This window comes from Neofelis nebulosa, chromosome 5 (assembly GCF_028018385.1).
Source record: "Neofelis nebulosa isolate mNeoNeb1 chromosome 5, mNeoNeb1.pri, whole genome shotgun sequence".
Lineage (NCBI taxonomy): Eukaryota > Metazoa > Chordata > Mammalia > Carnivora > Felidae > Neofelis > Neofelis nebulosa.
Window position 1 is genome coordinate 63,369,523 of NC_080786.1, and position 13,100 is coordinate 63,382,622.

At 39.6% G+C, this 13,100-nt stretch overlaps 1 protein-coding gene across 1 annotated transcript in view; it reads left to right on the plus strand.

The window, feature by feature from the left end:
- The window catches only part of PRKCI (protein kinase C iota), a 72,561-nt gene that overhangs the window by 10,511 nt on the left and 48,950 nt on the right, over positions 1 to 13,100 (plus strand). Inside the window, exon 2 of the mRNA XM_058730480.1 lies at positions 5,815 to 5,936. Coding sequence (XP_058586463.1) covers positions 5,815 to 5,936 — 122 coding nt within the window. The remainder of the gene's footprint in view (positions 1 to 5,814; positions 5,937 to 13,100) is intronic.

A 13,100-nucleotide genomic window follows, 5' to 3' on the forward strand; every position in this document is an offset into this window, starting at 1 on the left:
GAGGTGATATTTCATGATGGTTTTGATTTGCATCTCCCTAATGATCAGTGATGTTGAACATCTTTTTTTATTTTTATTTTTGAAAAATTTTTTAACGTTTATTCACTTTTGAGAGACAGGGACAGAGCGCGAGCCAGGGAGGGGCAGAGAGGGGGGGAGACACAGGACCCAAAGCCAGCTCCAGGCCCTGAGCTGTCAGCACAGAGCCTGACACGGGGTTTGAGCCCACAAACTATGAGATCATGACCTGAGCCAAAGTTGAATGCTTAATCAACCGAGCCACCCAGGTACCCTGAACATCTTTTCATAGGCTTGTTAGCCATTTGTATATCCTTTTTGGAGAAATGTCGATTCAAGTCCTTTGCCCATCTTTTATTTGGAATATTTGTTTTGTTTCTTGTTCCCTGCTATTTTTAAATTATTGGTTTTAGATAGAGTATTGATTCTCCGCTAGGAAAGAAACATTTTGAATTTACACTTTTACTTTCTCTACATCTTGATTTTTCTTAGTAATTTTTATATTATAAAGGTTTATAACATTATTCTTTAACTTACAAATTTTTCTTTAAAGAAATGAATGCTTATGTAAGTGTTAAGCACTTGAAGAGCTAAGTAGTATGATTAGATGCTTAGACAAGGAAAAGTAATCTTGTGTCAATAAAACTTTTCTCTTTTAATTTTTTTTTTTTTAACGTTTATTTATTTTTGGGACAGAGAGAGACAGAGCATGAACGGGGGAGGAGCAGAGAGAGAGGGAGACACAGAACTGGAAGCAGGCTCCAGGCTCTGAGCCATCAGCCCAGAGCCCGACGCGGGGCTCGAACTCACGGACCGCGAGATCGTGACCTGAGCTGAAGTCGGACGCTTAACCGACTGAGCCACCCAGGCGCCCAAAACTTTTCTCTTTTAAAGGTTCCTCATAACTGTGTTGTTTGGGGCTAGTATGTTTTCTCAGTCACTTTTACCCATCTGTTTTCAGTCATCTGCGATTTTTCTTATGCTTTCTGGTCTGCTGCTGGTGACTTTTTTGTTTTCTAGGACTTTGATAATTTGTCATTTCAGTTATCTGTTGTTTCAACGGGCCCTTCAAATGAAAGGATATAGATATGTGTTCCCTCTGCCATAATGCACCAGAAGCCTCTGAGTGTTGCTTTTAGAAAGTTACATGACTTTTTATCTCTCTAATTAGGCTTCGCTTCTATTTAAAGTATTATGTGAATATATAGCGTTTTTTACATTTACTGAACACATAGGATCCAACATGTGACAACTCCATTCACTCAACCTAGAGTAATTGAATGTCCACTCTGAGCCAGACACTGTTTCAGTTATTGGTGATATAGCAGTGAGCAAAACTAAGTGCCTGCTTTCATGGATTTTACATTTAGTCAAGGGAGATAGACTAAAATATGTATAATTTACATATGCTGGCACAGTATTTTCTCTGAAGAATAAAAAATTTAACTAGTGGGCTCCTGGGTGGCTCAGTCAGTTAAGCCTCCAACTTTGGCTCAGGCCATGATCTCAGGGTTTATGAGTTTGAGCCCGCATCAGGCTCTGTGCTGACAGCTCAGAGCCTGGAGCCTGCTTCAGATTCTGTGTCTCCCTCTCTCTCTCTGCCTGTTACCCACTTGTGCTCTTTTCTCAAAAATAAATAAACATTAAAAACAAAATTTAACCAGCTTCACATACTAAAGTAGAGTAATTTATTTTATTTAAAAAGTATTTATTTATTTGGTGAGCATGAGAGTGGAGGGGGGCAGGGAAAGAGGACACAGAGAATCCCAAGCAGGCTCGGCCCTATCAGTGCAGAGCCTGATGTGGGGCTCAAACTCGTGAACGGGGAGCTCATGACCCAAGCTGAAATCAAGAGTCAGATGCTTAAGTGACTGAGTCACCCAGGCACCCCAGAATATACTAATTTAATATCCTCATCAGGGATTTCATTTTTCATTAGCCAGTCTTTTAAAAGTGAGATTATGTAACCATTATGTTCTTGTCAAAAAACCATCTAGGAATAGATGTGCATTGGGTAGATTCTACTGTGGAAAGTGGTGTCTGGTGTGCAGGAGATTTACTCAGGTCGACGGCTACGGAAGGGAAGGCAAGGGAAAGAAGTAGGCTTAGGTAGGAGGAAATCAAGATGCCCTAAAGTCTCAGCAGAACCCTCAGTTGACCCTCCCAGGAGTTCTGAAGATGAGTTGATACTTCAGAGCTTTCCTGAGTTGTCTACGACCTTTATACCCCCACATGGAATCAGTCATTCACTGTGGGCTGCTCCAGGAAGTGGGTGTGACCATAGGTGAGATTCAGATCTCTGAAGGAGACTGACAGCTGGGGATTATCTACTGGTAACATGTCCAGCAGCTGGTATAATAAATGCTCCGTTGCTAATGGGGGATTTTGGGGTGGGGGGGGGGGTCAGATCATAGCATCCACCACAGGTGTCATTAGGATTTGGTTTGAATTCTTCTATTTTTTAACTGTGAGAGACTGGCAAATATTCCTTTGTGTTTTGATTTTTAAATCTGTAAAATAGGTTAGTATGTCCAGTTTGACAGTTCTTGTGAAGATTATATAGATAAAGTTTATTTTTTTAATTTTTTTTTAACGTTTATTTATTTTTGAGACAGAGAGAGACAGAACATGAACAGGGAAGGGGCAGAGAGAGAGGGAGACACAGAATCTGAAACGGGCTCCAGGCTCTGAGCTGTCAGCACAGAGCCCCATGCGGGGCTCGAACTCACGGACTGTGAGATCATGACCTGAGCTGAAGTTGGACGCTTAACCCACTGAGCCACCCGGGCGCCCCTGATAAAGTTTGTTTAAATACCCAGAGCACACTCAGTTTTCTATAAATGTTTATAGGCAAAGGAAATAAACAGTGATATTTCCTTGTCAAAAGTGCATTTTCTGGAAGATGGATTTCTCTTAGAAAGTATTTCTTCTACATCCAATTAAGAAATGTTTGAGTCCTTCTTATATTTTTTAAAAAGTATTTTGGGGGCGCCTGGGTGGCGCAGTCGGTTAAGCGTCCGACTTCAGCCAGGTCACGATCTCGCGGTCCGTGAGTTCGAGCCCCGCGTCAGGCTCTGGGCTGATGGCTCGGAGCCTGGAGCCTGTTTCTGATTCTGTGTCTCCCTCTCTCTCTGCCCCTCCCCCGTTCATGCTCTGTCTCTCTCTGTCCCAAAAATAAATAAAAAACGTTGAAAAAAAAAAAAAAAAGTATTTTGTAAACTGTTATGTATATATGTTATATACACATATATAACATGCATATGTATATACACAAATTTAAAGAACTGTTGTTATAGGAAAGTGTAGGTTGTAATAAGAGAATTTTTTTATTACTTTCAAAAAAATGCTTTAAGATTCTTCCAAATTGTAGCTGTCTACTACCATGACAATTGGATTTCTAATTTTTAGATATTAAATTATTTTTTATTAATATTTGTTTATTTACTCTCGAGTTAGTTAATATGCAGTATAGTCTCAGAGTCCTCATTATGTTAATAGTACTGTGACTCTATGAAACAGTCCGAGGATTTTTGTCTCCCAGTTGTATACAGTTTAGTTGAGGATGTGTTATCAGTGTATGAGTTAAATAACAAAAGATGAAACATAAGATACATGTTGGACAGGTTTAAAAGTATGGACCATTGGGCTTATGTGGTTAAAAACTGTTTAATGGAAGTTGATGTTGAAGTGCCTATTAGAGAATTGATCCTCACCTCCCTCTATAAACTGGGAGGGCCTTGAACCTCCCTCTAAATACTGGGCCCAGTATTAAAACTTGGGTCATCAAGGTCTTATGTGTGGGAGTTATGAGTAAACCAGATGAGTGCAGTAGAGTATTTGTATTGGGAATGGTGGGTTCAAGTTGAGAATGGGAATTAGAACCAGATCATCAAAAGGTAGAATTACAGGTTTAGGAGACCTCTACATAGAGATAGTAGTTAAAACATTGAATATGAATTAAGTTTCAGAGAGAAAGAAAGAATGACAGAAGATGAATGTGAGAGAGAATGTAAAGAGTACCTTGTGATTGAAGATCAAAGGAAACTTAAGCGTTCATTCAGTATAGCCGACGGAGAGCCAGGGAAGCTTACTGTTATGAAAGCCAAGGCAAGAAGTTCTCAGAGGCAGGGATACAAAGCTGTGAGATGCTTAGAAAGATTATCAAGAAAAGGGCAATCCATTTTGAGGCTCTGCTCTTTGCTTACCTTTGATAGCCCATAAAGACCAGTTTTAAACTTTTTTTTTTTTTTTTTTGTGCAGATGACTAAAATTTGAAATTCCTTATTTCCTACTCTGTGTTCTGTGTTCCAGCTACCCATTTCTGTTCACAGTTCCTTCCTTTCTTGAACAGGTATTTCTTAAGCATCCGTTCTGTGCCAGGCACTGTGTTGATTGCTAGGAATATAATGAACAAAATAAAACCCCTGCTTTCACCAAACTTACATTCTAGCTGGGGTAGATGGTAGAATATAAGCATTGGTTTACCTGCTCAAGTAGTAGAAGAGGTTGGTCAGAGAGGTAGCCAGGGTCTCGTAGACTCCACTAGGGACTTTGGATTTTACTCTTCATGAGACAGAAAGGCATTTGAAGAGTTTAAAACAGAAAGGACATGAACTACATTAATTTTGTAAAACTGTTAGGACAGAATTTGACACATAGGCATCACTCTATAAATTTTTATTAGAGTCATTCAGTCTGTTTGACTTACATTTGAAAGGTGATTGTGTCTGGCTACTGAGTGGAGATGTGATCATAGGGAGCCTTCTCCTGGCTCCTTGGAGGAAGTCCCAGGCCTCTGCTCTAAAACTGTTGCGGTTTTAAATTTTATACTAAATAGCCACTACGTAGATTTATTTGAATACTGTTGCTTATCTAACACTAATACAAACAAGTACACATTTATGTCTGTTCCTATGTTCTTTGGGTATCTACCTAAAATATTAGTCTTATTTTAAACCCAATTTTGGCAAATGGGAATTCTTTGGGAAATGGTGAAAATGAAGGTGTGAGGTCTAAAAATCATGCCACACAAAGAATGGGTGATGGTCTCATGGGTGGTTAATTTGTGGAAATGAGGGCTGGGGAAGAGGACTTGACAGATCTTGGTCAAATTATTGAAGAGCTGTTTCTTAGATGAAGGGTGGACTTTTGGGGGAGGGGAGATCTGCAACCTGTGATTGGAACAGATTTCAGTTAAATATAAGGCAGAAGTTCATCAATAATAGAGCTGTTCATCTGCGAAGTGCAGTGCCTCACAAAAGAGTGAGCTTTTGATAACAAAATTAAAGCCAAAGTGGGACAACCATCAGAGCTGTTAGGGTGGCCTACCTGAATGAGAAGGGAGATTGAATGAAAGTTTCTCACAAATCCACTATTTTTACTTTTTTTTCTACTAAGTTTATTTGAGAGAGAAAAAGCATGAGAGGGGCAGAGAGAGAAGGAAAATCCCAAAGAGAGAAATCCCAAGCAGGCTCCATGCTGTCAGCACAGAGCCCGATGTGGGGCTTGAACTCACCAACCGTGAGATCATGACCTGAGCTGACACCAAGAGTCAGAGGCCCAGCCAACTGAACCACCAAGGCGCCCCCACTATTTTTACTTTTAAGCATTATTTAATATGGATTTTTTGTTTTTACTTTATGGAGATAGTTTACCGGAAGCAATGCATGTTGAGGCACTCACAAAATAACTGATGTTCATCTGATTTTCAGGCACTTAGTGTTATGTAGAGTATTATTAGTTTTGGTCATTGTCAAACTTAAAACTCCTTTTTTTTTTTTTCTTTTTCTTTTTCAGGGATATCATGATAACACATTTTGAACCTTCAATCTCCTTTGAGGGCCTTTGCAGTGAAGTTCGAGACATGTGTTCTTTTGACAACGAACAGCTTTTCACCATGAAATGGATCGATGAGGAAGGTGAGTGGTAAAGAGAGGGCTGCCTGTGTAAGCATTGATTTAAGATACTATTTTGTCATTTGTTTTCTTTTTTAAAGTTTATTTATTTTGAGAGAGAGAAAGAGAGTATGTGCACACACGCATGAGTTGGGAAGGGGCAGAGAGAGAATCCCAAGCAAGTTCTGCACTGACGACTCAGAGTTCCATCCCACAAACCGTGAGATCATGACCTGAGCCGAAATCAAGAGTCGGATGCTTAATCAACTAAGCCACCCAGGCACCCCTGTCATTTGTTTTTAAAATGTAGTAAAAGTTCAAATTAATTAGGACTATTAGGTATATTAGAAATTTTATGTTATTCTTATTTTGCTTCAAGCACTTAAATAAAAAGAATACCAAAGGGTACAATCTTTGTTTTGTCCTTTTTACTCCAAAATAGAGTGAAATTAATGTGATTTGTTTTCCACCATTAATGTAAACATCTCATCAAATAGTGTTACATTTTGCTTTAATTTTGAATATGAGTATTGTCTTATATTTTAGAGATTACCTTCAATAATCTGGCAGTATTTTTTTGCTGAGTACTGTAAATACTTCAAAGAAAGTGCTACAGAATAAAAGTGATTGTGATAGCCATGATTTCAGAGGTGGTGGCAGAGACTTGATACCTTAATGACTTGGACTCAGAAACATCTATTGAACATCTGTGTGTGAAGATAGAAATTTTTTATTTTTTTATTTTTTTTAATGTTTATTTCTGAGACAGAGACAAAACATGAATGGGGGAGGGACAGAGAGAGAGGGAGACGCAGAATCAGGAGCAGGCTCCAGGCTCTGAGCTGTCAGCACAGATCCCAACGCAGTGCTCGAACTCCCAAACTGTGAGATCATGACCTGAGCCAAAGTCGGACGCTCAACCGACTGAGCCACCCAGGCGTCTCTAAGATAGAAATTTTCTGCATTCACACTCATAGTCTCATAGGGAGATGGACATGTAAATAACAAATATGATAAGTTGAACATAAACGCATAGGCATCTTGGAATCCAAAAGAACCAACATCTCCATGTCCTTGAAATATTCGTGATGTTTGGACTAAAAATAAAGACTAGAAGTTTTTGAAGTGGAGGAGGTGAGGGGAAAACCACTTCTGATGAAGAATTAGAAAAGAGACAGAGTTGTGAAGAACATGGTATATGTGGAAGAGCGGTAATTCACTAAATTAAAGTGCAAGGTGTAGAGAGGTGTGGACGAGGGCTAGATCCTTGCTCCTTGGTGTGGTCTGCGAATTTTTGGAAAATGGGACTCTCAGGCCCCATCACAGATCCCTTGATCTGAACCTACACTTTAATAGGGACTCCAGGTGAGTGGCATACGTATTTTTTTAAGTTTATTTATTAAAAATGAAGTTTATTGGGGCGCCTGGGTGGCGCAGTCGGTTGGGCGTCCGACTTCAGCCAGGTCACGATCTCGCGGTCCGTGAGTTCGAGCCCCGCGTCAGGCTCTGGGCTGATGGCTCAGAGCCTGGAGCCTGTTTCCGATTCTGTGTCTCCCTCTCTCTGCCCCTCCCCCGTTCATGCTCTGTCTCTCTCTGTCCCAAAAATAAATAAACGTTGAAAAAAAAAAAAACAAAAAAAAAAAAAATGAAGTTTATTTATGTATTTTGAGAGAGATCACGCACATGCATGCATGTGCAAGCATGAGTTGGGGAGGGACAGAGAGGGAGAGAGATTCCCATGCAGGCTCCAAGCTCTCAGCATAGAGCCTGACAGCAGGGCTCAACCTCTTGAACCGGGAGATCATGACTTGAGCAGAAATCAAGAGTCAGATGCTTAACTGACTGAGCCACCCAGGTGCCCCAAGTTGCATGAATATTAAACTTTGAGAAGCTTAGGATTCAATCCTGGAAGCCTTTGCAAACCACATTAGACTTTATCTTACATGATGGAACGTCAATGAAGTATAATTTAAAGATACCCTAATTAGGGGCGCTTGGGTGGCTCAGTTGATCAGTCTTCCAACTCTTGATTTTGGCTCAGGTCATGCATGATCTCAGTATTTGTGGGATCACCCGCATCTGATTTTTCCGCTGACAGCGTGAAGCCTGCTTGGGATTCTCTCTCTGCCCCTTCCCTGTGCATGCCTACTCACGCTCTGTCTCTCAAAATAAACATTAAAAAAAAAGGAAGACGCCTTATATATACTAGTTTTGTATTATGACTTCCTCTTAATTGTGAATGGAATTTCATTTTAAGGAATGTCATAATATTTAGCTCAATATTTGGGGCATTTCTGTGTTTTCTGATGTGAAAAGTACTGGAAAGATATCCCAACTCCAAGCTATAGATAAACTCAAACGCATTGTTGTTTTCTAAAGACATTTTTTATTTGATTTTATTTATTTATTTTTAAATGCTTATTTATTTTTGAGAGAGAGAGAACGTGAGAAAAAGAGGGGAAGAGAGAGGGAGACAGAGGATCAGAAGCGGGCTCTGTGCTGACAGCAGAAAGCCTGATGTGGGGCTTGAACTCATGAACTGAGAGATCATGACCTGAGCTGAAGTCAGACTGCTCAACCGACTGAGTCACCCAGGTGCCCCAAGACATTTTTTTAAAAAAGGTTTTTAAAAAAATTTTTTTAATGTTTATTTATTTTTTATTTTATTTTATTTTTTTCTTTTCTTTATTTAGTTTTTAAAATTTACATCCAAATTAGTTAGCATATAGTGCAACAATGATTTCAGGAGTAGATTCCTTAGTGCCCCTTACCCATTTAGCCCATCCCCCCTCCCACAACCCCTCTAGTAACCCTCAGTTTGTTCTCCGTATTTATGAGTCTCTTCTGTTTTGTCCCCCTCCCTGTTTTTATATTATTTTTGTTTCCCTTCCCTTATGTTCATCTGTTTTGTCTCTTAAAGTCCTCATGTGAGTGACGTCATATGATCTTTGTCTTTCTCTGACTAATTTCACTTAGTATAACACCCTCCAGTTCCATCCACATAGCTGCAAATGGCAAGATTTCATTCTTTTTGGTTGCCGAGTCATACTCCATTGTATATATGCACCACATCTTCTTTTTTTTTTTTTTAAATTTTATTTATTTTTGGGACAGAGAGAGACAGAGCATGAACGGGGGAGGGGCAGAGAGAGAGGGAGACACAGAATCGGAAACAGGCTCCAGGCTCCGAGCCATCAGCCCAGAGCCTGATGCGGGGCTCAAACTCACGGACCGCGAGATCGTGACCTGGCTGAAGTCGGACGCTTAACCGACTGCGCCACCCAGGCGCCCCTATACACCACATCTTCTTTATCCATTCATCCATCGATGGACATTTGGGCTCTTTCTATACTTTGGCTATTGTTGATAGTGCTGCTGTAAACATTGGGGTACATGTGTCCTTTCTAAATAGCACACCTGTATCCCGTGGATAAATGCCTAGTAGTGCAATTGCTGGGACGTAGGGTAGTTCTATTTTTAGTTTTTTGAGGAACCTCCATACTGTTTTCCAGAGTGGCTGCACCAGCTTACATTCCCAGTGTTTATTTTATTTTTGAGAGAGAGAGAGAGAGAGAGAGAGACTGTGAACAGGAGAGGGGCAGAGAGAGAGGGAGACACGGAACCCAAAGCAGCCTCCAGGCTCTGATCTGTCAGCACGAGCCCAACGCAGGGCTCAAACTCATGAACCGTGAGATCATGACCTGAGCTGAAGTTTAATGCTTAAACCACTGGTGCCCCTAAAACAGTTTTATTTAATTGCTGTACTCAGTGTGGGGCTCGAACTCATGACCCTGAGATGAAGAGTCACACATTCCTCAGACTGAGCCAGGTAGGCACCCCTTTAAAGACCTTTTTAAAAGTTTTTCTAAAGTAATTCATGTACTTATGTTGGACAAGGTTTCATTTCAACCTGCATGAAATTACATCATTACCTTTTTTTTTTTTTTTTTTGAGAGAGAGAGTGTGTGTGAGAGGGGGAGGGGCAGAGGAAGAGAAAGAGAGAGTCTTAAGCAGGTTCCATGCCCAGGAAGGAGCCTGATGTGGAGCTCTATGACCATGAGATCATGACCTGAGTGGAAATCAATCAAGAATCGGATACTTAACCGACTGAGACACTCAGGTGCCCACCATCATTACCTTTTTCAGCACTGTATAATATTCCATATTGTAGATATTTCATGATTTATTTATTTAACCCTTTACTGATGGATATTTGGACTATTTCTAATGTTTTTGCTACCATAAGACAATACATAATGCACATCTTTATATGTAATTTTGTGCTATTGTATGGGAGTCTCTCTGTAGCCAATTCATAGAATATGTCCTTCATAAATTTTGGTAGCTAGTGACAATTTGGTATCAAAAAAGGTTTGAGCCAGTATATGGCACAGTTACATTGAATGAGAGCATCTCTTCACTCATGCCCTTGCTCACCTCAGATATTATGAGTTTAACTTTTTTTCTTGGAATCTGATCGGTGAAATACTAGCTTGGTCTTTTAAATTCTGTATTATTCAAGGGTAAGGCTGAATATCTTTATTCAACCACTTTAATCTTTAAATAAGTAAATAAATAAATACTTATTAATAATTGTATATTAATAGCCATATATTATATATTAATAATTAAATATTAAATTTAATCTTTAAATCTTGTTGATTCTAAACGGTGTGGATATCTCACAGTGTATCTTCAGGCTGAAAATGAGACTATGTAATTTAGAATTTAGCATAGTACATACAATATAGTTAGCATCAATAGTTTGATCATTATCATGAGCTAATGTTATTCTCATTTTTTTAAAGGAAGCTCTATACTCAGTGTGGGGCTTGAACTCACAACCCAGAGATCAAGAGCCTCATGCTCCACCAACTGAACAGCCCCAGTGTTATTCTCATTTTAATTCTGTGCTGATCACTTCATGCCATTTACTTGCCACTTAGGGAGGGTTTTTTCAGTTGGTGGTTTTCAAATTCGTGCACATAGGAATCACAGATAATGCATTTTATTAAAAGAAATTGATTTAGAGATAATCCATTAAAATTTTTTTTTATTGTACTCTCATACTTTGTAATGTCTTTACCTGGGGAGCTCTGTTCCCAGATTGTTACAGGGCTGTCTCTTTCCTGTCATTCAGGTTACTCAAATGTCCTGTCTCCAAGAAGCCTTTCACTTCTATTCACTTTGTATCTTATTTATATGGTAGAATGTAAGCTCCACGAGAACAGAGTTCTTGTCTTTGCCATGGAGCTCCAAAGCCTAGAGCAGTATAGTACACTCAAAAAACATTTGCGAATTGTACAGAAGGCTAATAGCAAGCCTTTCCACAGTGTAGTTTTATGTTTGTTATTAGAGATTTAAGCATGGGGTGTTGTGGTTTATTCTATTTTTTCCTAACATAAAAGCATCTTTTAATTAACAGGTGCACATAGTAAATTAAATTATCTGATGAAACAGTCTTATCCTTTTATAATGCAATTCAAAGTTCTTTCTCTCTAAATAGCTGTTAAGTGTCCTAATTTTCTGGGGAAAACTACAAAACTATAGCCCTATCCAAGTAAAAGGTTAAACTTTCTATTAAGGTGTGTTGATTCCCATGTGATCCTTCTTACCCTGGTTAATTGTGATACCAGTCTTTTCTTAATTTTAGGTATATAGAACCAGTAGTAATTATTTTTAAGCTCCTTGCAATTATTTTTCAGTTGTAATTGTGTTGCCTTTATTTTTAGCCATATAAGCATGGGGGTTTGCTTATCTGGAGAAAAAATTCTCTCTAGAATCACTGGAAGACAGGACTATAATTTCTCTGGTTTATGAGAAACACTTTCTAGAAGCTAATCTTTTAATTGTGGGATTTTATATTAGGGCGAGTAATGATCATAAGCTTGCTTCATTTCTTTAAGTAGATTTATGACAACTGTTCTTTTTCCTTGTGTTTAAAACCAGTTTTAATGATTTGTTTTGATGTGCCTGTGGGAAAACTGGTTTGCTTAATCTAACTAAACATTTTAGAATGAATAGTAATTTTGTAACAATTGTACCTCCCTTCTCATGTGGGGAAAGTATATGGGGCAGAGAATGATAAATGACTTTATAGTTCATCATATTTTTTTTTAATTTTTTTTTTATAACGTTTATTTATTTTTGAGACAGAGAGAGACAGAGCACAAACGGGGGAGGGGCAGAGAGAGAGGGAGACACAGAATCGGAAGCAGGCTCCAGGCTCTGAGCCATCAGCCTAGAGCCCGACGTGGGGCTCAAACCCACGGACTGCGAGATCGTGACCTGAGCCGAAGTTGGATGCTTAACCGACTGAGCCACCCAGGCGCCCCAGTTCATCATATTTTAATTGAGGCTGTTTTTCCATAAGGATGTGCTTTAAAAAAATTTTTTTTTATTATTTATTTATTTTTGAGAAAGAGCAACTAGGGGAGGGGCAGAGAGAGAGGGGGAGAGAGGGAGACACAGAATCCGAAGCAGGCTCCAGGCCCTCAGCTGTCAGCACAGAGCCTGACGCGGGGCTCGAACTCACGAAACGTGAGATCATGGCCTGAGTCGAAGTCGGACGCTTAACCGACTGAGCCACCCAGGCACCCCAAATATTAAGTATTTTCTACATTTCTTTTTTTCTTAAGTTTATTTATTTATTTTGAGAGACAGAACATGCTTGTGCACTTGTGTGAGGCAAGGTGGGCGGAGGGGCAGAGAGGGAGAGAGAATCCCAAACAGGCCTTGCAACTGCAGAGCCTGATGAGGGCTTGAACTCACAAACCATGAGATCGTGACCTCTGTCCCTCTCCCCGACTTGTGCTTTCTCTCTCTCAGGTAAGTAAGTAAGTAAGTAAATAATAGTGTATGTTAACAAAAATACTGATTTGTTTGAAGGAAAAAAATGTCTCTGTGGATCCTCAGATCCCCCTAATAGCCGCTATAAACAAATTGATGATCTTTTCATGTGAATGTACAACTAGAAGTTATAGGGTAACACTTTTTTTCTTTCTTACAAGTAGCCAAATACTGTACAAGCTGCTATTTATTTTTTTTTAAATTTTTTTTTTCAACGTTTTTTATTTATTTTTGGGACAGAGAGAGACAGAGCATGAACGGGGGAGGGGCAGAGAGAGAGGGAGACACAGAATCGGAAACAGGCTCCAGGCTCTGAGCCCTCAGCCCAGAGCCTGACGC